The sequence below is a fragment of the Panthera pardus genome, unplaced genomic scaffold (assembly GCF_024362965.1).
Source record: "Panthera pardus isolate Hobbes unplaced genomic scaffold, ASM2436296v1 HiC_scaffold_3, whole genome shotgun sequence".
NCBI classification, from domain to species: domain Eukaryota; kingdom Metazoa; phylum Chordata; class Mammalia; order Carnivora; family Felidae; genus Panthera; species Panthera pardus.
Window position 1 is genome coordinate 1,046,460 of NW_026526876.1, and position 22,756 is coordinate 1,069,215.

At 50.5% G+C, this 22,756-nt stretch overlaps 2 protein-coding genes across 3 annotated transcripts; one reads left to right on the forward strand and one right to left on the reverse strand.

Moving 5' to 3' along the window:
* The first annotated feature begins 5,413 nt into the window (after positions 1-5,413).
* Positions 5,414-19,422, forward strand: MED9 (mediator complex subunit 9). Its single transcript, XM_019413263.2, has 2 exons — positions 5,414-5,721; positions 17,458-19,422. The coding sequence occupies exons 1-2, from the start codon at positions 5,495-5,497 to the stop codon at positions 17,672-17,674; spliced, it is 444 nt and encodes a 147-aa protein (XP_019268808.1). The 5' UTR covers positions 5,414-5,494; the 3' UTR covers positions 17,675-19,422.
* A 1,176-nt stretch (positions 19,423-20,598) lies between these two features.
* Positions 20,599-22,601, reverse strand: RASD1 (ras related dexamethasone induced 1). 2 transcript variants are annotated; one of them, XM_019413260.2, is made up of 2 exons: positions 22,083-22,599; positions 20,599-21,852 (listed from the first exon to the last, which is right to left on the reverse strand). In XM_019413260.2, exons 1-2 carry the CDS (start codon positions 22,366-22,368, stop codon positions 21,299-21,301), a joined length of 840 nt encoding a protein of 279 aa, XP_019268805.2. In that variant the 5' UTR covers positions 22,369-22,599; the 3' UTR covers positions 20,599-21,298. The 2 variants fall into 2 exon arrangements, with proteins under 2 accessions (XP_019268805.2, XP_053748594.1); XM_053892619.1 differs by having other exon boundaries at positions 21,696-21,778; positions 22,083-22,601.
* Between the last annotated feature and the right edge of the window lie 155 nt (positions 22,602-22,756).

Below are 22,756 nucleotides of genomic sequence, written 5' to 3' on the forward strand. Positions count from 1 at the left end.
CTTCTCTTCCCTCCCTTCTGTCTCACAGATCCTGACACAGTCCTAGGCACAAAGCTGCTGCCCAAAACGTAGGGCCTGGACAGACCAGGGCTGTCTCCTGACAGCCCCGAGGAGCACACAGTGTGTTTGAACCAGAGAACCGGCAGGAACTGTTCACAGCTCGCAGAACCCCATTTTCAAAGTCATGCTGTAAGGAGAGGATGAAGGACAATGGGACAAACGTCGCTGTTCCCTCACCATGCTTCCCCCGTTTTTCAGCTTGGAGCTGGTTGGATTCTGGAGTTTGGGGATGTTATGAATGCCTGTGGCTACACACCGTCTCCTCACGTCCCAAGAGGTCTGGAAGCCCAGCCACGGGGCCAGAATGGGACCAGACACACAGCCTCCTTAGCATTCCAGTTGCCCGTTGCATAATAATTTGTAACATTTGGGGGGGGGAGGGGCAGAGGGAGAGGGAGAGAGAATATCAAGCAGGCTCCAGCGTCAGTGTGGAGCACGAGGCAGGGCTCTATCCCAGGACCCCGGTATCATGACCTGAGTCTAAATCAAGAGTCGGATGCTCATCTAACTGAGTCACCCAGGCTACCTGACATAATCATTTTTAATTATAATTTTGCAATCAGGGTTAGTAACCAAGAAGCAAAAGACTTACAGTAAATCCAATGAAGGAAACAAAGTAACTTCTAGGGGCGGCGGGGGGGGGGGGGGGGGACGCCAAAAGGAAAGAAGGGTAAGAAAAACCAGACAGGCCATCATGAGAAAAAGAGCATTAAAAAAAAAAAAAAAAAGGATTAACAGAACAGGTTAACGTTGAGGCTGTGGGGAAGCAGCTGGCAGATAGGAAAAAAACCACCACCCCCACACCACCTTGGCTAACTAACAATTAGAAAATGACTTAATAAAGAGATTGGAAAGAATATAGTATCAGAATAATAATGACTATTTTAGAAAAAAACCTAGTTCTGAGAAGGGATTGTCTCTCATTTTTATTTTTTTTATTTTTTTAACGTTTATTTCTTTTTGAGAGAAAGAGAGAGAGAGAGAGAGAGAGAGACAGGGCATGAGCAGGGGAGGGGCAGAGAGAGAGGGAGACAGAATCTGAAGCAGGTTCCAGGCTCCAAGCTGTCAGCACAGAGCCCGATGCAGGGCTCGAACTCCCGAACCGCGAGATCATGACCTGAGTCCAAGTCGGACGCTCCAGCGACTGAGCCACCCAGGCGCTCCTCCTCTCGTTTTTGTTGTATCAGGGCTCGGGGAAGTCTGATGGAAAATAAGAAGCAGAAGGAATGAGGACTAAACTGAGTCTGAAAGGAATATGGTCGGATTTGTGTGCTGAAATGCCCGAAGGTGATGGCTTCCAAGAAATGAAACCACTAACATAAATGATTTGAGAAATTGGGCATAACAGAGTGTCTTAGAGGAGAGAATGGCTGGAAGGAATACAAAGAAAAGAATGAAATCTAGTTCAGAGAGAGAAGGCAGGCCATCTGCAGCATTGACCGAGGAAGAGGCTTTTGTCTGACGTTTAAGCAGTGAATCGTGGCTTGAGGCAGCCACTTCCTGGTATATGTTGCACTGCGTTTGGCCTCAACAATGACTGCTGCCTTTTTTTTTTTTTAACTCACAAAATCAAAGTATCATGGAGCTTTTCCAACCTGCCTGAGGCTCTAGGCAATGAGAGAAAAGGATGAATCATGTGTAAGAATAAGGCTTTGATGAAAAAGCCTTCAATCATCCGATGACATGATCGATTTAACAGTCCCCATGATGTCCGTCTGACTGAGAAATGACTATTTTTGGACTTCACGTAGAAGAAATGTATCATAAGAACATTCATGGGTATTTGTGGCGTAGGTCCACTTAGAGCATCTCAAAGTTCCATTCTTAGATGCAGCCCGGTTTTTGTATTTGTTCTTGTGGTAACATTCGTTTTATAAGAAATCATTAGAAGGGGCTTTTTTTCTGAAAAATTAAAGCAACAGCAGCAGTAGTAGCCAAAACTTAATATTGCTTACCATACATATGCCACTTCACACAGCTCTTCACATCCATTAACTCCCGTAACCCTTACAGTTGCCCTAATAAATTGGTGCTGTTATGATTCCATTGTGCAGATAAGGAAACTGAGGCACAAGGCGGTGAAATGACTTGTTCAAGGTCACACGGCCAGATGGAAGCAGAGCCGAGATTCTTCTGTACCAAACTCCCACGTGACTGCTCCCACACTTGCCAATTATTCATACTTTTCCTATTTGCTTCAAGCCTTCTAATAACACATAAAAGAAATATAACACTATACAGGAAGTTGCTGTGACATGCCTATCCCCCGTCTCATGAACGTGAGGCTTAGCCTTTAGCCCCTTTTAAAACACTTTTTTTTTTTTTTACTGATGTGTCTTGTATCTACAGACAATACGTAGTATTCATTTTTCATGTTTCAAACACTTATAAGTAGTAATATACTCTATTTCCTTTATGCAACTGCTGTTTTCCTCTATTATGATTACGAGCTATGTTGATACAGATTGATCTCTTAGACGGCACCACCCAGTTCTGTAGCCGCTGACTGCATTTGGAAATGAGCAGTTGAAATGTGGCTGTTCAAATTGAGACGTACTTTAAATACAAAATACATAGTGGATTTCAAAGCCAGTATGAAACACAGTTAAGCACCTCTACTCATTTAACACTGATTACATGTTTAAATAATATTATGGACATATTGAGTTAAATAAAATATATCACTGATGTTAATTTCACCTGTTTTTGTTTTGTCTGGTTTGTCTTTTGGGGGGTTTTTTATAATGCGGCTACTAGAAAATCGAAAACAGCATACGCGGCTTGCATTTACGGTTTGTGTTATATTCGCATTGGGGAGCTTTGATCTACCTCATTCCTCTTAGTTGCCATCAGCCTGGGTTTTGCTCATTGGTGAAGGAGCAAGCCCCACATCTGAATAATAAAAACGAATATTTACTGTTCACAGACACTTCTCTAAGTAACTTGTATGTAATAACCCACTGAGTCCTCCTGGGAGGGTATGGGGCCGCACACAGTGAGGGCCTTCAGCTCTCCGAAGTCACACAGGCTGAGCTGGGCCTGGAGGCAAGGCAGGCTGGCTCCATAGCCCTGAACTTGTAACTACCAACTTGACTGGGAAGGCTCTTTGAGCAACAGTGTAAATCTTCCCAAAGAAGCAATGACCCAACAGCTGAACTTGGCGATGTCTCTAACAACATACAGTCCTTACGTATCAGGGAGCATCTGCCTTTTTGGACTCCGGGCAGAGCAGTTATGAACAGACTCACTTTTCGGCTTTAATGAAGCCGGCACAAGCAGATTGTTCTGACATCTGCTCGCAATGTTATGAAGTCAGCTTTACTCTTGGCCACTAATTATATTAACTATTTTTAGGGCAAACTGTCAATGCACACTACTTGTTTATGCTTCCTACGTTTTCAATTTGTTTTCTGTAGCCATATCTATTTATACTTGAAGTGGTTTTTCGTTTTTTGGTTTTTTTAAAAGAGATGTCCTCATTATTCTGCCAACGATAAAGTTGAGACTGGTAATTAAGTTACACAACACACCGGGAGGGAAAAGATGATGTGTGATTGCCATGGGTTTGTTATTGATGAGTATCAGATTGCTTTTTGAATTCTGAATAAAAACTTCACTTCAACCTTTTGAATCATAAAGTTACAGAGCCAGTAGAGACCCGAGGTCTCCTAGGTGTTGGTGAAGACCATAGATTTGGTGTCAGGCCAGCTGTGTGACCCTGGGGCCAGTATCTTAACCATCATAAGCCTTGGTTTCCTCATCTAAGAAATGAAGATACTAACATCTGCCTCCTGGAGCTTTTCTGTGGATTAACTGGGATAACAATCGTGACTCTTCCTTGTACCTATTTTTATTCCACAGTGGTTGTGGTAATTACTATTATTATTACCCCATCATTATTTCCCCCAGATGGCTCCAAGCCATTTCCCCAGATGCCTCTTCAAGCACACCTGGTCTGATCCCAACAAGCCCTTCTCCTCCACTCTCTACCAGAACTCTTAAAACTCCTCCCTGACGTGGAGAGGTCCATGGGTAGCAAGAAGAAAACCGCGCAGACCCTCCCTCCCCTTGCTTTTCCTCCGGGGTGTTCTGGGCAATTCTTGCCACAGAAAGCTGTACGAAGGCCCATCACTAAAGAGCCTCTGTAGCAAACTCTCCAACTTCGTACTTCCTTCTACGCTCTGGCTTCCCTGGGATCCGCCTCCGTAAACCTCTCCTGATGCATCTGAAAACCTTAGCATCGATGCTTTTCTTGGGAATAGCCACCTTGCTCTTAACTGCTATGGCTCATCTTGCTACCTGAACGTGGGCCTGCTTGCCTCTCTTTAAGACCCTTGATGGTAAACTGAGGAAGGTTGGGGTTTTCCCAGCTCATGACCTCTCCCACCCCCTAGCTAAGCTTAGGATGGGTGTCCGATTGCCCAGAAATTTATTATACAGCTCCCATATCATACTTGTTTTGTGAAGTATAATTACAAAACCACCAGGGGTCCCCTCCCTTTGCCCTAGGATTCTAGAGGCAAACCAGACCTTTGGAAGTCAGCCATGGATCTGAAGTCAGAAAGCAGTTCTCTGCCATGACCTCGAACTAAAGATTTTACAGATAAAGAAACTGAGACCTAGGGGCTTAAGGAACTGGCCCACAGGTATGGAGAATACCTGACCACTGACTTTCCTCTAGGATATATTTACTCCCCGCATTAGTCAATCCCCTTCTGTCTTGTATCGAAGTCAGGACGGCCTTCCCCACCCCCTGCCCGCACATTTAACATTGCATCCGTCATCTAGAAGATGCATATTAAATGTTAGATTATTAGTTCCTCCCCATCTAGCCATGCGGAGCTTTTAGAGATGTACACGACCTGACCTGCTTGGCCAGGGTTTGCTGCCTCTCCCCCTGGAGGCACGCGCGTGGTGTAGGAGCTGTAGGTTCTTCATCACTAGGTTGTTAACGCCCGTAGAGCCCAGTGCTTCACACACTTAACAGGTAGTGGGTAAGTTGTTTACTCTGCGTGTGGTTCCAGATGGTTCTTTGGGAGGCTTTCTGGAGGGCTGGCTGCGTGGAGCCTTACGTATCTCAGTCTCCCTTTTTTAGCTACTTTTGGACTCTCCTCGTCATGGGAATAGGAATAAGATGTTATTTCTGAAATAAGTCTATTTCTGACTACTTAATAATTTAGCTGCTCCGTTTTACGATCAAATCCAAGCCAACCCAGACCCGTCAAACCCCCATTGCCTAATAACAGCAGCCCCACCCCCCGCCCCATTGTTCCGCCCGCGCTGTCGCCCCGCCCACGCCCTAGTGCGCACGCGCACAAGCCTCTTCCAAGTCCCTCTCCCCGCCCCGCGGGCTCCTGGTGGTGACGTCTGGAATCCGCGACGCTTTGGTGAGCTGACCGCCGGGGTCCTGCTGACCGGCGGCGTCCCGAGCGCCATGGCCTCTGCCGGGGTGGCCGCCGGGCGGCAGGCCGAGGATGCATTACCGCCGCCGGCCGAGCCGCCGCTGCCCGAGACGAAGCCGCTGCCGCCTTCGCAGCCGCCGCCTCCGGTCGCCGCGCCTCAGCCACAGCAGTCGCCGGCGCCGAGGCCTCAGTCACCTGCCGGCGTGAAGGAGGAGGAGAATTACTCCTTTTTACCTTTGGTTCACAACATCATCAAATGGTAAGAGCCCAAGAGAGGACCAGCCACGACACGCCCCTCCCCCTCCCCGCTTCTCGTCACCTGTTTCAGAGCTTCAGAGGCCGAGGTGCTCTCGGGTACACCCCCATTTTACCGACGGGGAAACAGACCCGGGGGAAGAGGCCTTTCCCAAGGCCACACCTAGTCGCACCGTGAGCTCAGCAAACGGTTGAGCCCCGACAGCTGCCAGACCTCGTGACGGCCAGGCGCTATTCCTAAAAATGACGCCAGTGTAGGGACTGAATGCACAGGCTCTGCAGTCACTATTCAAGTTTGCATCCCAGTGATCTGGAGCAGGTCAGGCTTCTCTGAGCCTCCGTTTTGTCACCCGACGTGGGTCATCTTCCCTTAGCACACTGCTAAGTGCTGTGGGTGTACGCCGTAAAAAGGGCCAACTTTCCACCCCCACACTGCTCACCAGTCTGAACGGAAAAAAAGACATGAGTGGGAATGACCCATAATTCAAAGAGATTGGAGGGTCGATGATAGGAATCGTTAAAAGAAACAAAGATACAAGTTGCCCTGGAGTGCCGTGTTCTTACAGAGTGCCAAAGACGGTGATGTATCATTCTGTTGGCCAGGCTTCAGGTCAGCCCGTTTTCAAACTGACCCTGTAAAGGGGGGGAGAAAAAAAGTACAACCAAAAGTCTTCTTGATCCCCATGTTTGCCTAAATTATTTTTGCTGTCATGTTACTAAATGCACATGGCACTAGGGGTCAGGGACACTAACAACTTATTCAGCCATTAAAAAACCAAAATAAGGTAAATTAAAACAGAGTTTTACTGTTACAGTAACATTCAGGTGAACATTAACGTGCTCTTGGATGTTTTGCTGAAATGGAATTGCTCCCCACGATATGAAGGTCCAGTGTGTCAACGGCCCAGCTTCTTTTGAGTTTAGCCAGACTAGATTCACTTGCTGTGGAATGACTTCATGCTTTTCCACCACTTTTCGAACAACTGCAAAGCCTTTGTTCTCACATTAGACCCTGCCTTCATTTGGCTTCACTTGGCGTGAGCGTATTGTTGATAGGGTAAGGCAGACTCTGTTCTGTTCTCATTAGCCTGCGGTCCTCAAGTGGCACTTCCTGGCAGCAGTGACATATGGCAAAGAAACACAAATGCAGACCCCCCAAATCCCAGGGCAGTTCTGGATTATAAATGGCTTATCCCAACTAACCCAAATATATTGGTTTTAAGAAAAATGAAAACACAAGATGTGTACAGTCGCAGACATAGTTCCTGGACCCCTGAGAGTATATTCTTGCACCCCAGTAGAGCAGTTGGGTTGGGCTGGCCTTAAACACGGAGCAGTAAGGTACACACTAGAAAGAACATGGGCTTTGAAGTCAGGTAGTCTGGGATTCAAATCCGCACACTGATGTTTGCTTGCTTTGTAATCTTTGTACATATGTAACCTTCCCAGGCCTTAGTTCATCTCTCTAATACCTGAATAATAAGAATGGACCTCAGGGCGCCTGAGTGGCATGGTCGGTTAATCCTCCAACTTCGGCTCAGGTCATGATCTCCTGGTTCGTGGGTTCAGGTCCCGCATTGGCCTCTGTGCTGACAGCTCAGAGCCTGGAGCCTGCTTCGGATTCTGTGCCTCCCTCTCTCTCTGCCCCTCCTCTGCTTGCTCTCTCTGTCTCTCTCTCTCAAAAATAAATAAACATTTAAAAAATTAAGAAAAAAAAAAGAATGGACCTCAAACAGTGGGTTCAGATTACAGTTTTATAGTATTCGAGCTAGGTGATCTTAGCTTCTCTGAGTCTCTTCTCTTGTGAAATGGGATAACATACTTAAATCATGAGATCGTTGTAAAGTATACTCAAGAGCAGTGTTCTTTGAAAGATGGTGAGCTGATCACATGTGTTTATCTCTGTACCCTCTTAAAGGACAGTGAAGAGTGTTTAATGAAACCAAAAAGAACAGGAGAGGAGGCAGCTATCACAAAATAGACGGCCAATGGCACATCCATCCATCAGCCCCAAGAAGCATCCATAAGCAGCTGCCTTTGACCATGGCTTCCCCCCTGAATCTCAGGAGTTGGCAGTTCCAGGGCCCTCTTGGAAACAGAGGTGAAGTAGAACTATGAACAGGAGGGTTACCTAAAATCTGTTTAAGAGTCAGATCCCATAGTTCTCTTCCCCACTCCAAGCAAGCAGGTGACTACCCTTCTTCCATCTTGGCAGACAAAGGGTTACTCTCTCCCAAGATTTATTTTTAAGGATAAGCCAGAGCATCTCTGGACTGGGGAACACCAAGCACGTGGCAGGAGTTAGAGAAAGGGAGCCAATCCTGAAAACAGGGATTAAGAGAAAGTTCACAAACTGAATTCTGAGACCCAGCCCTAGCTTTCTTTCCTGACCTGGCTTCGAGACTGGCAGCCAAAGAGACAGAGATCCCTCCTCTGGAGTGTCTGATCAGCCCCAAAGAAAAGACATGGGGGCTTCTCAAGAAAGAACTTAGTTCATTTTAAGAAACTAAAAGAAGTATCAGTCTTTTTTTTTTTTTAAGTTTATTTATTTATTTTGAAAGAGATAGAGAGGGAGAATGAGCAGGGGACCCGACGTGGGGCTCGAACTCACGAACTGCGAGATCATGACCTGAGCTGATGTCGGATGCTTTACCGACTGAGCCACCCAGGTGCCCCAAGAAGTATCACTCTTACTGAGAGCTTGTACTGAGCCTTTTAGTGTTTTACTTTTTTTTTTTTTTTTAATATTCTCCATTATTTATTCATACCCTGCTTTTTACTAGCAATATAAAATATTTATGTTTTCTATTCGCATTCAGCTTCCCCCTCCCCATCTGATGCAAGTCAAAATCAACACTTTATCATAGGATCATGCCTTTTTCTTCTTTCATTTAGTATAGTGAAAGCAGTGCACTATGCACATAATCCAAATAGTATTTTACTCTTAACTTTATCACTGGGCAGCCAAGGTCACCAAGCATGTGAGGAAAAGCCCTAGCAAAAGATAGGACAAAACAGAAGAGCAAAAATCCACTTGGAGGAAAATGACTCAGAGAGAAGGAAAGATGCCTTCGCCGTGAAAAAAAAGCTAGGATGTGATGTTACAATACGTATAGGCGTGTATTGGGGTCTTTAGGCTAATGAGGAAAGGAGACAGACTGTGGTAGGGTCGGTGAAGGCAGAGGAGGCCTTGGGAAGCCTGGAGGAGTCGGAAGACTTGTTGGGATGGATGCCAGTGGGGAGTCCTAAATTATGAAAGGGAGGAGGAAGAGCGGGGGCAAGGACGTGATGCGGCGGCGGCCTGGTAGGGGTGGGGCTGGGGCGGAAGTGCGAGCCAAGGGAGGGAGAACTGGAGGGCCGGGAAGAGCCAGTGCGCCCAGGACCACATGTCCCCCACCTGCATGGTCGTTCTGTCCTCTGGGGAATGGGGAGCTAGCGAGGACTTCCGGCCATGGAGTCAGATTTGTGCTGGAGATGGAGGTGGCTCCTCTGCCTGGAAGCCAGTGAGGACGCCGTCCTGGCAGGCCTGGCCGGAGGCGGTGAGGGCCAGGACCCGCTCGGTCATGCAGGCCCTCGATCTCTTCCTCCCCTGGAGCTTCCCCAGGGGCCCTTTTATTACGTGTTTACTCCTTGGCCAGGTGAGGAAGAAAGACACTGCCGTGAGCTTAGGCCTTCTCTTCTCATAAAGAATTCAGAGTACCGCACCCTCAGGTACACAAAAGTCACAGTTGCAAACTGAGAATCGTGTGAAGTGAAGTTCCCTCACCAGTCGTAACTTCTAATTGTAAGTATCCTGGCAGGAACTGTATATGCGCGTCTTTTAAAAAATTTCTGGAAACTGAGATCATACTGTACTGTGTTTGTTTTGCACTTGTTAGTCTGTTTTGGACACCTTTCCACTCTCACACACGAAGGCCCTCCCCAGTAAGGTGGCTGCACCACCAGTTACGTAGCCAGTGTTCTGTTCACGGACACTCGCGGGTTTTCCTGGTTATTGCCGTTGCCGGCCACCCCGGGAAGCACCTTGTATTTGAGAACGTTTATGAGGAGGCGAACCCGCAGCGGTGGAATTGCCGGAGTGGAGGGTACGGGCGTTTCTCATTTTTCATTTTCACTCGCAGCCATCGCTAAGTGAAGAGGGCGACATCCTCTTAGCCGTTTCTCCAAATCGCAATCCTGTAGACTGGACTCCTTCGATTAACCCAAAATGGCCCAGAAATCTACCATCCAGAGAGCATTTTTAAAAAATTAACAGTTGTTGGGGCACCTGTGTGGCTCAGTCGGTTAAGCACCTGACTTCGGCTCAGGTCGATTTTGTGGTTCATGAGTTCAAGCCCCACGTCGGGCTCTGTGCTGACAGCTCAGAGCCTGGAGCTTACTTTGGATTCTGTGTCTCCTTCCCTCTCTCTCTGCCCGTCTCCCACTCGGTCAATCTCTCTCTCTCTCTCTCTCTCTCTCTCTCAACTAAATAAATGTTAAAACAAAAAAATTAAAAAAAAAAAAAAAACCCGCTACAGTTGTAGTGGCACCTAGGTGGCTCAGTCGGCTCTTGATTTCGGCGTAGGTCGTGATCTCACGGTTCGCAAGTGAGGCCCCCGAGTCAGGCTCTGCGAGGACACCATGGAGCCTGCTCGGGATTTGCTCTCTCTCTCTCTCCCTCTCTTTGCCCCTCCCCCAGTCACCTGCACGCTTCCACACTCTCTTTCTCTCAAAACAAATAAACTTAAAAAACATACGTAAAGATTACCGTTGTAAAAAAAAGTTAAAACTTTCGGTTGTAGGTAGATTCAAAGAGCAACCCACAGGCACAAAATGACAACTGGGCCTGTCCCTCCCCTCCTCCACCTCCCTCCCGGGTCCCCAGACTGTACCGCCCTCCATTTCATGACCATGCCGTCCTTTCCGTCGACAGTTCCCTCCCCGAGGACACTCCGTGGTCTCCGGCTTTTTGCTGTTGCACTCAGAGCTGCACTGACCGTCTTTGTAAATGCCATCTTGTAAACTCTTGAGAGTCTCCAGAGTAAATTTCTAGCACAGGGATATGTGAATTAAAATTTGGATCACAACTGGCAAATTCAGAAAGAATGGGCCAGTGTGCGCTTTGCCAGCAGTGTATTTGTGTCTTTCCCCCCATATCCCTGCCCTCACCATTCAGCTTTTTCACTGGGGCTGATCTGATAGGTCAGAGAGGATATGTCGTATTGATCTGTGTCTTGCTTTATCACATAAGCATCTTTTCATATGCAACTTGTTATGTCATTTGTATTTTTTTCCCCTGCAAACTGCCCATTTTCTATTAGGCCGTGCCTCTTTGAATGCGCTCTTTGTACAGCGGGGAAGGTATGCCTTTGTCTGTCAAGTGTATTGTAAATATTTTCCCCAAGTTGTTGCTGTTCTTTTGCCTTTGTTCCTGGTTTTCGTTTGTTTGTTTGTTTTTGTCATTTGGAATCATATCATTTTCTGTGGGCAGATTTCGTAAGCCTTACCTTTATGGCTTCTGAATTTTGGTCCTTACGAGAAAGGCCTTCCCACTCTGATAAGACGATAAATATTGATCCCCTTTTCCTAGGACTTTTACGGTTTCATTTTTTACTTTCAGTTCTGTGAAGCTTCTGGAATTTATTTTGATGGAAAGAAGGGGGCCCTGCTTTTTCATCTTCCCACTTCTCTGACTGAATATTCATTGTTTTCTCTGCTTGAGTCGCCGCCTTTTTTGTGCACTGAATCCCCATATGTTTTCTGTTCTACTTCTGGACATTCTGTTCTCCAGCACCAAACTGTTTTACTTCTTAAATCTTCATGGCACATTTAATGATCTCTCCAGGCTGCTCTTCCCTCTTTCCTTTCTTGGCCACATTTACCCATAGCACCTTGACCTTTCCTGGCCTGCTTCCTGTAGCTGGTCTGAGATGCTAGGAAATGCTGAAATGCTGAGATTTGGTTAGTGGAACATTTAGGCTGGAATCTGTCCCTTTACCTCCAAGTCTGTTGACAACACTCATGGTCCAGGTCTTCCAACCTCATTTTTGGATCTTACAGTCACTTCTTAAATTTTATTTTAATGTTTATTATTTATTTTTTGAGAGAGAGAGACAGAGCACGATCAGGGGAGGAGCAGACAGAGAGGGAGACACAGAATCGGAAGCAGGCTCCAGGCTCTGAGCCATCAGCCCAGAGCCCGACGCGGGGCTCGAACTCACGGACCGCGAGATCGTGACCTGAGCCGAAGTCGGTCGCTCAACCGACTGAGCCACCCAGGCGCCCCTTATTTAGTTTCTTCTTAATTAGAAACTGCCTTTATCTCTCCTGTCTCTAGTTCATCCTGTACATGTTATCAGTTTAATTTCTCTCTACTTACCAGTCTCTAGGGCTCCCTCCTCTTCCCATACTGTCCTTCCCAGCTGGTATCACTCCATTCAGGGCTCTTTGCGGACCTTCTTCAGAGGCTTGCCTGGACCACGCAGCAGAGAGCCCAGAGCCCCAGAGCGAGTCGCTGTGATCCTAGTGCCTCTGTGTGCGTGCAGTCATCGAGCCCTGTGCACACTCCAGGCCCTCTGCAGGCGTGCCCTCCTGCCCTGTCTCTGCCCAGGGAAATGCCACATATGCTTATGGACCTGCTCAGAGGCCACCTCCCACACTGGAGGGCAGGTGCGGGGAGGGGGAGGGGTGGGGAGCACTCCTACTTCTTGTGTTCCTGGCTGGGATGCACCTGCCTGGCGCTGGAGAGAGGCTCCACAGACTTGCAGCCCTCCTGCTGTCTGCCCCGTGGTTGAATGAATAATTGAAACTACACATTTGTGTTAATTTTAAAGAATGAGGAAAGGGGAAAGAGAAATGTCAGTTTTACGGCGGTAAGAAATGTTAGCACTCCCAACTCTTTGAGACCTTTCCTGTTATGTATAGAAATCACATTATAGAAGTACATGTAGAACAAAGGAGGAATAAAATGAGGCTCGTTGGACCAGGGAAAGTTCATTGCTTTTCCCCCTCAAACTTGCCAGATCTAATCTAAGTCTGGAACCAAGTGTCCCAGCCTAGGAATTCTGAATTGCAATTGTCAATACCTTGCCTTGATGGCTGTGGCTCACCTAGTACAAGTATTCTATCAACGTGGGTACTTAAGCAATTTTTCAAGTTGAATTTTTTAGTTCCTTAAAGTATTCTAGGCTGCTGGGTAGGTAAAGGGGAACCATCTGCGACAGTGCAGAAGTAGTTTAAGTGACGAGAACAGAGCGTTGTCCTTTACCTCTCAAGCTGGGGCCATATCGCTGAAAACAAGTCCCTTTGTTGTCGAGGCAGGTCAGCAAGACCTCAGAGCCCAGGCGAGACCACTTTCGTGGATACGGGATGTTACTGAGCTGCTTCTTCCGAAGCAAGGTCTATTCTCATCTGACCGGCCCCCCCTGCCAGCTGAGGCCTGTCCTCGGGTTGAGCAGGAAGCAGCCCTCACATCAGTGGAGAAGGCTGCGAAAGGACCTCACCGGCTCCATGGGGTTTGTCTGTGCTCTATGCCCTTCACTTCTCCTTCAGGCAAATCCCAGTGAACAGGGGGAGCACCCGGACAGGGGATATTTACAGCCTGTTTGGAAGAATTATTTCTGGGCCAGTTTACAAGCCTGTTCCCTCCTGTGCCACTTCATCTGTATTCATCCAGCATAACTTCGCGAGCGCCTCCCTGGAACACAGACTCCGCGAAGGCAGGCACACAGGTCAGCAGTGACCTGGTGCGGCAGGACAGGTGCCGCGGGGAACACTGACACGGAGTCTGGGGACGAGTGGGAAGTCGGGCCTGGAAGGGCCACAGGCTGCTTGTAGCTGGCCCTGAGTGGCCCCCTTCAAGTGCAGACTTGCCCGGCAGGTGTTGTCTTGGAATTTTTGAGCTCAGACTTGGATTCTGTAGAGGTGGGTGGGGCAGAGGGTTTCAGGAGGAGAGGACCCAGGTCTGGAAGGGTCTAGAAATTGGTACCCGTGAGAGGAGGAGGCAGGGGTAAGGAGGAGGAGTGGGCCGGACTGGAGGCTGGGTGCACATCAAGCACATGGCATTGGGGCATGTGGACGCACGTGTGGGGCACAGCGTTCCAGCCCAGCGCCCTCCATCCGAAATGCGGCATACCGAGGAGGCCGGGGTCCACTTTGGGCATTTGCAGGTGCCCCCAGACTCCAGGGAGAAAATGTGCAGGAACCGTTGGCACAAGGCTCCTGAAATTCAGGAAGGAGGGCATGCTGGGAGTTGTTGGCATCTGAAGAGGTCGAAGTGGATGAAAACTTTCTGGGCTGTTCTGTAGAGCAGTGTTTTTTTTCAAGTTTCTTTTAGCAGCAGAGCCTTTTGTTGCCTCTTCCTAAAGGGAACATTTTTCACATGTAATCCTGTGGGCAGATAAAAGCAAGGGTAGGAGGTTCAGAGCCCCTCTTGGGCGCTGGCAGAACCGAGGCAGGGAAAATACCAATGGCTGCTGGCTGTGTAACAGCGTCGTTGAGGGTGTGAGGGACAAGCGTCGTGTCCATGGTCACGGTACAGTTTTTGGAGGGCATTTTGGCAGTCTGTCAAAAATGGTAATGCACACAACCTTCAACCTAGAAACTGACTTCTGAGAAATCATCTTATCAAAATACGTGCACAAGACTTACGGATATAGGTACAGAAGGTCCGTTGCCATTCTGATTGCAAGTGGTAAGTTACAAACATCCAAATTCCCATCAGTAGCCAAATAATTTAGCTGCATAATTGTACATGTGGTAACATGGAAAGACATCCAAGGTGCAACTTAAGTGAAAAAAGCAAGAATGGTAACATTTTTGTCAAAGCAAGTAAAAAAGTCTGTATGTTTTGAAGCGGGTCCGAAGCAGTACGTATCCCGTGTTAACAGAGGTTATCTCCGGAACATGGATTAGAGGGACCTTCCTTTTCTAAGCCTTGGAGTCTGTTTTTTTTAACTGGTTTTCCCTCAAGCACCTATTAAGTAAAAACAACAGCCTCCCCCTCCCCCGCCACCAGCACCACCACTGGTCTAGAAAGACCCCAGTCTCCGAAGCAGCGTGAAAGGAGGAGAGGGTGAGAAGGACTGGTCCCAGGGTGGGTCAGCTATAGGACAGTGGGGCCGTGACACCGGGGGGGTCACAGACATTTTGAGGAGGAAGAAATGGGAAGGGGTCATGCTACCGCGTGGTCTCAAGTTTGGGAGGAGGTTGGCTTCAGTGACCGGCTGGGTTCCCTTTGCTTCTGAGTTACCAGTGGACACACTTGCCCGGCTGATGCCAGCTGGCATCTTCAAGTCCCAAAGCACCCGTACGAAAACCTGAAGCTGCGCTGTACTCGGCACCATTCTTAGGCCACCTTCCAAAGCCTGTGATGTTTGCCCCGAGGCTGGTGACACACGTACAGAACGTCTGTGTGCACATGATGCTGAGTATCGCCCAGGATGTGCTCAAAAGATGGAGAAGAAGTGGCCTGTCAATCAAGCCACAGCGGTAGTATTTTTGTCCGCCTTTTCAAAACTCCTGCGAGCAGGACCGAAGTTCCCTAACCTGGCCCTTACTTGTACAACTTTCGTGCTTCTCGGCCTGGCCTAGTCTCCTTGTTTTTTTGGTTTTTGTTCCCCACCACCCCCACCCCCCCTTCTAAAGTTGGCTGATGACTCACATTGAACACAAAGGCAGGCCCACTTGGAGCCTTCTGCCTTTATTCACTCAATATTTGGGCCTCTTTTCTTTTGGTGCGAGTATTTCACAGTCATCCTGGCCTAGCAGGTTCTCGCTTGGTTCGAGCCAGTTCCTGAATAGAGTGTTTTCCTCGCTCCAGGAGCTCTGGGTTATTTACCTTCACCAACTAGGGCAGGCTGAGAAGCTGGCAGCAGGGGCCTTTGCTGTAGGCTCCGTGCCCCCCTTTCCCCATAGCTTCCCTCCAGGCAAGCTTTTATGGGGCTCCTTTACCACAAGTTCACCGGGTAAAGGATATGGGCAACCCTTGAGATCCAGGGGTTTTCAGAAGCGAGCATCCTGAGCCTGGCCCACTTTTTCTTTCAGAATGAAATCTTCTTTGGGGGCCAGGTTATGTTTTGCTTCCAGACCTGAATTATCATTGCTTCTGTGCAAATTCTCATTTTATGTATTTTCATTTGTTTGCTTTTACCGGGTCCTTTCAGACTCATGATGTCCATCAGTTTTCTTAAAACTGTATTTTTTTTTTTTAATTTCAAAACTCCCTTGGGACTTACATTCGTAACAATGTGTTAACACATATGCCACCCAAGTCTAATGATTTCAGAGATCCAGATGGATTCCATGCAGAGTGGTAGATTTGAGCTGAGATCTAAAATGATTAAAATAAAAGATGCCCCCCCCCCCGCTTCTTTCTAAATGATTTACAATTCTCGTGAATACCAATTACTCCTCCCTAGAAACTGGGATAAGGTGTACCATTAACTGTATATTTAAAGCGAGGGCATCAAATGACAAGAAATGTTTGGCTGGTTAACAGTCCCTAGAATGAGCGATTCTCTATCTCTTGCCTCTGAGTTAGAGCTATTGGGATAGTGAACAGGGCCCTCTCCTTTGCTGGGTGTGCGCGTACCCAGTGGACCAGCAGGGAAGATGGATATTCTGTCTGCGTAAGCAGAGACATGATGAATAATAAACATGAATTAGCACCATCTGGGTTGAAATTTCCCATCAGGGATGGACGCTTATTAAAAAAAACAAATGATCATTGACAGTTTTCTCCCTCCTACGCCTCAAAGGGTGACTTTGATCACAGCTTACTGAGTTGGCTTTTAGTTTTAGTCCCAACTGTTTGTTTGCAAAAGCTCATCCACTCACTCACTTTTAAAAAATGTACGGGAGCACCCGACAGCCTGTTTCTTTGATCTTCGGTGAAGGTTTTGTTCCTGTTGTTAATTTAGTAGTGACAAGGGGAGCCTGGATCTCTGGGCAGCTGACAATAGCTAGCTGGAAGATGAAGCGAATGATCCTGTCTTTAAAATGAGCTTGACCCGAAGGCAAGGAATTTACATGACTGGTAGGAGAAGCTTGGTACCTGCTGAAAAATTTCCAATAGCTTGTAACTAATTTAAAATGTATGAATAGCTCCGTGGAAATTGGTGCTTATGTTAACAGGTTCAAGCATCAAAACATCAGCTAAAATTAGCTCTTGCTAGCTGATAAGGTTTCCTGATTGGCCTGGAAACGTCTCAAATTCGAAGAAATGTCGTATTTCAGCAAGTTTTGCTTGCCATTTCTCCCCGGTGTTGGTAATGATGTGTGCATTCATTCTTGCAACAAATGTTACATGAGTGCCTACAGCGCCCGGGGGCTGGGGATACGCTCTGAACAAGGCAGACACAGTCCCTGCCCTCGGAGCTAATGCAGCGTCAGCGTCTAATTTTGCGGGCGCGCCGAGAGGGGCTGCGATGACAGTGCTAGGTGTGGGGGTGCCTTTAGTGAGCAGCTGTCACCAAAACGGTAAAAGAAAGCCGTTTTGAAAGACTACAGGGTGGCTTCCTCCCTCCTCCCCTCCCCCCTGCCCCGAAATAGTTTGTTTCCTTTTACATTTGAGCCGGTTGTGAGCCCAGCACCTGGTCCCTGTCCTGTGGGGGTGCGCAGCCTAGTGAGGGGACATAGAAAACAAGGCATTCTAAAAGATGACGTACGAAGACAGCGAGTTCTGTGGGGTACAGGGGAGGGAAGCCAGGCGTTGCCGCAGTCTGAGCCATGAATGCTAACGACCTCCCTCTGCTCCCTGCAGTATGGACAAGGACAGCCCCGACATCCACCAGGACCTGAACGCCCTCAAAACCAAGTTCCAGGAGATGCGGAAGGTCATCAGCACCATGCCCGGCATCCACCTGAGTCCCGAGCAGCAGCAGCAGCAGCTGCACAGCCTCCGAGAGCAAGTCAGGACCAAGAACGAACTTCTGCAGAAGTACAAGAGCCTCTGCATGTTTGAGATCCCCAAGGAGTAGATGAGGCTGGCTTCCAGGAATGCCCGAGAAAGAAGGGGGAGAGCACATGGCCTTATCGTGTTCCCCGCCACCCCCCCCCCCCACCCCCCCGGAGCATAGCTCTTTCGGACTCCAGCCGTGAACTCTGTAACGGAGAGAGGCGGGGGCTGGTGTGGCTGCTGCCGTAGCTGAACTTGGCATTGACTAGTGTGAGGAGCCAGCGTGCGAGCTTGGCTTTGTCGGGGCCTCCTTGTAGAGTATATATCCATATGTCTAGATGCATAATAACTCGAGTGCCTGCTGGTGGAAGGAAGACTGTTCCCGGAGGCTGGGGAGTGGGTAGAGGGTTCTGCCCCTGCCTCCGGGGAGGGGCCATCTGCCGTGTATTCAGGCTCCGCGGGCACATCTGTAGCGCGCAGTGGGGAAGGAGGCGGCTCCTCTTTGCTTCCTCCCTCCCTCTTCTCCCACCCCTGGGTATGCTCAGTGTGTACCAGGTACACATTGTTCTGTTCACAGCAGTGTCATGACACATTTGCATAGAATTCACTGGACAAATGGGGGCTACGCTCAGACGGCACGGGTTTAAAACGGTAAAAGAAAGCCGTGAGGCAGTGAATACTGTTTTGAAAGACTACAGGGTGGTTTCCTCCCTCCTCCCGCCCCCCAGAATAGTTTGTTCCCTTTTATGTTTGAGCCGGTGAATGTAACTGTGTCTTTGGGGGGCGTCAACCCAGAGCCCTGGGCAGCCCCCGTCTCCAGGTTCTCTGCCACCTACGTGTTCTTGTTACTTGTAGGTCTTGCTCCCTTTGTCTCCGTCCCCTTCAGTCGTCTCTTGCTCAAGAAGGACCAGCCCACTTCAGATCCCACAGTGCTGCCCACGGGGCCGGAGGGTAGTGTTGTTCCTGCACAGGCTCACACAGGTTCCCAGGTGAGCGGGCCTTGCCTCTTCCAGCGTTTCAGATTCCTGTGGTCCCGGTTTAAAAACTCAGTTTCCCCTCTGGCCTGGTCACTGAAGAGTCAGCCACCAACATGCGCTGCACCGCAGACAGAGGCGATCGTGATGTGCTCTTTGCTCGGAGAATTGCAGCTCTGAGTGACAGCTCTGATCACCCCTCAGCCGGGTGTGAGGGTATGGTTCTGGATCGTTCTGAAGGCACGGGGATAGCCTACACCCGGAAGGTCTACAGCCCGGTTCTGGTTCATAAATGTTGATAACACCCCTCATTTCTGCCAGATGGGACCCTTATTTCTGCGCTCTTCCCTTGACCGTCAAAGATGAGGGGAGAAGTAACTACGTATTGGTTAGATCTAGAAATGGGCACATAAGCTGTGCTGACCAAGTCAGGGGCTTAACAGATGCCTGCCAACTGACCTCTCTGGCAGGAATATTGGTTGAAGATGTTTTTAGCAGGGGCCCCGTTTGTGTTGACCTGCGGACCTGTGAAGGGGGGTATCCGGTTTCAGTGGCCTCGGGCAGAAGAACAGGCTCTGAATTGAGGTGGGTAGTAGTCACCTCTTAGACCAGTTCCCCCTGGAGACTGTTATTTAACTGAATCAGTTATTTTCGCAAAATCTCAGAGCAGCGTATGGGCCAGTTTTAAGGCTCTGACCAAATACGAAGCACACGGAACTACAAGACCCCCCGGGCCTTTCTGCACGGCTGAAACAGACCAGGGCTCTCCCTGGGGCAGAGACAGAGCCTTTCCTGTATTCCAGGGTTTTGACTTACGGCATTTTTCAAGAGTATAATTAAAAGAACTTGTACTCTGCTCTCAGGACATCTTGGTTTCTGTACTGAGAAATTCATTATAGGACACCTGCCTTGGATAGTTGAGAGGGAAGATGTTCATTTTGCTTAGAGGAGAGAGAACAAACTGTGAGAACCTCCACTCTGCACCCCCTCCCCCTCGGCACGTACATGCCAAAACCGGCGTAAAAACAGAATTACTTCCCTACGGAGCTGCGTCTGGCCCCGAAGACGAGGACGCAGCTGGCCTGGTGGGTCACCCCTCCCGCCTGGGACTGGCCCCTGGGCCTGGAGGGGAATCCAGTCGTGGCAGGGAACAGCCCTCACCAGGGCAGGGCTGAAACCGCTCCCTGGGACAGTACTGAATGCCCTTCCCAGGGCCGAGCACCTCTCGAGACCACCGATGATTTGCATTACTGGGTGGCAGCTCTTGTGCTAAGCACTCTGCAAACACCTCACTTACTCCTCATGGCAACCCCACGCAGAGGGTGTTCTCTGTAATTCGGGGGCGACGAATTTGGGGCTTGGCAGGTGTCCCCTGCCCCGAACTTGCAGTTACAAGTGGCAGGGAGAGCTGGGTCCCGAGTCGGGAACCGGTTCCCTCAACTGCCGAGGGGAGACCGGGAGGTGGAGACAGCGTTGGCAGCAATGTGCTTCCAGGGGCTGGAGGGACGCATGTGGCCAGGGGATCTTGAACTGTCTCCAGACAGCCACGTGGCAGGCCCCAGAGAGGAGTTGGGGGACACGGTTCTTACAGCGGCCAACACTGGATTGGTCTCTCAAGGCTCCATTTCCTTTGGGAAAGCAGGGCCCTAGTGACACCTCAGGCCGACTGTGGGTTGCAGGTTTGAGGACGTTTCATTGCCTTGGGCATGTAGGGAGTCTAGGACAAAACAGCTGGGACACATCCCAGAGGCCCTTTGTGGCTGCAGCTCTAGCAAGGACCTGAACCCTTCGTCGCCCTGGCTAAGGAACCATTCCCACATAGATGGGCTTTGGCCCGATCATCTGGAGCTTTTTTGGAGCCATTTCTCCCATGGAGGTGGGGGGGGGGGGGGGCGATATTTTCAAAAGGCCAGGGTCCTCTCCAGTCTGGGGAAGGGGAGGCTAATGCCACAGAAGTAAAAACCCCACCCCTTCCTTCTCACCCTTCTGTACCTGAGCCATTTCCAAAAGCAAAGAAAGCATGACTATCTGTTTTTAAATTATTTTATTTTATAAAAACAGTAACAATAACTTTAAAGACGGTCATACACACACACACAGTACAAACAGCTGGGTAAGATTTTGTTCATGTCCACGATGACATCAGAACTTTTAAAGTGCAAGGTGTGTGTTTTGTTTTCCTTTGTGCAATTTCACACACTCATGTAAACAAGTCACTTGGCTATGATCTGACCCGCACCTCCCTAAGTTTTGGGAGGGCGGAGGCTTTCGGTAGCTGTCATGGCAACCCAGGATCACAGACAAGATAATGCCCCAGGTGTCCTGTCTTGACCCTCCAGGGGGCAGGACAGGTTTCTCAAAGCCCAACAGGGGTTAACTCACTCCCCCCACCCCCGTTCTTGTCTTTGTCAGAAACAAGACAAATTCACCCTCCCCGGCCTGTGACCCCCCTGTCGCGGGAGTGGCAGGCGCCTGCGGGGAAGGGGGGGGGGGGGGGAGTCCCAGTCTTCCAGTTCTCTTTCCTTCCAGAGCAGATGACTGTCCCTTCTTCGTTAGTGCCTCCCCAGTGTGCGCGGGCCCAGGGCCGCGGGGAGGGAAGACGCTAGTCCGCGCGCACGCGGCCCCGGGGCGCACGAGCTGGCCCGGACGTGACTTTGAAACAAAAAGGTCCTCCTCAAGTTCGGTCACCGACGCGGGGGGGGGGGGGACTGGGGGCTGGGGGCGGGGGGCTCCTAGCTGATGACGCAGCGCTCCTTGTCCTTGGCCTGGCTGCCGCCGCTGGCCTTCTCACGGATGTACATGAGGTCGCTGTGCACGCTGGGCCGGCGGGCGAAGGGCGCCACGATGCCGAAGGCGTCGCCCGGGTCCCCGCCGCCGCTGCCGGCTCGCAACAGCTTCTTGTTCCGCAGCGCCTTCTTGTGCAGCACGTCGCAGTACTGCACCGACACCTTGCGGTGCAGGTCGGGGCTCATCTCGCTGGGCAGCTTGGCCATGGCGAAGAGCGCCCGGAACATCTGGTCCAGGCTGCTGTTCTTCTTGGCCGAGATCTCGAAGTAGGCGCAGCGCTGGGGGTCGTCGCCCACCAGCTGCTCGATCTCGCGCTGCTCCACCTCGCGGTAGAAGTCCCGATCACCCTTGTTGCCGCAGATGACCAGCGGCACGTCCACGTTCTCCTTGGTTTTGTTCTTGAGACAGGACTTGGTGTCGAGGATCTGCTGCTTGAGCCTCTGCACCTCCTCGAAAGAGTCGCGGTTGTCCAGGCTGAACACCAAGATGAACACGTCTCCTGCGGGGAACACGGAGGGCGGAAAAGGAGCCGGTGAGGGCGGCGGCCGAGGGGACAGCCGAAGTTGGGCCGACAGGGGGGCCGCCCCGGCGCGGGACGCCCGGACGTCTCCACGTGGCGCGCGGCGTCGGGACCGGCCCTCGCCGGGCGCCCTCGGACCAGGGGTCGCCGCCCTCCCGGTGGCGCAGCTCCCTCCCCGCCACCGCCGCCCGAACCGGCCCTGCGCTCACCAGTGAGGATGGAGAGGCGCCGCATGGCGGGGAACGGGTGGTTGCCGGACGTGTCGAGGATGTCGAGCTGGTAGACTTCGCCGCGGATGGAGTAGAACTTGCGGTGGAAGTCCTCGATGGTGGGCGTGTAGGCGTCCTCGAAGCGGCCCGTGAGGAAGCGCGACACGATGGCCGTCTTGCCCACCTTGGACGAGCCGAGGATGACCATGCGGTAGCAGTTCTTGGCCGGGATACTCAGCTCCGAGTCGCTCGGGCACATCTTTTTGATCATCGCGGCCAGTTTCATTGGGCGGAGGGGCCGCGGGGGCGAACGCGGGGCCGAGAGAAGTACGGAGGGTGGCTGGGGGCGCGGCGCGGCGCTGCGCGGCTGGGAGGCTGCGCTCCGCTCGGGCTGGGGTGTCGGCTGGGGCTGGGCTCCGGCTCGAGCTCGGCTCTGGCACAAAGTCGCTCGCTCTGGTTCTCCGCGCCGGGAGGCCGCCCTTATATGCAGCCTGCGTGGCCGCCCCGCCCCGCGCCCTCCCAGCCTCTGTGCGTCACGCCCCGCGAGCCCCCGCCGCCCCTCCCGCGACCTCCGCGGGCCTCTGCCCGCTGCCGCCCGCTGCGCGCGGGGAGAAACCGAGTCCCAGGTCCCGCTGGGGCTAAGGGCGCGCGGACCCCTTTCTCCACGCGCGGGG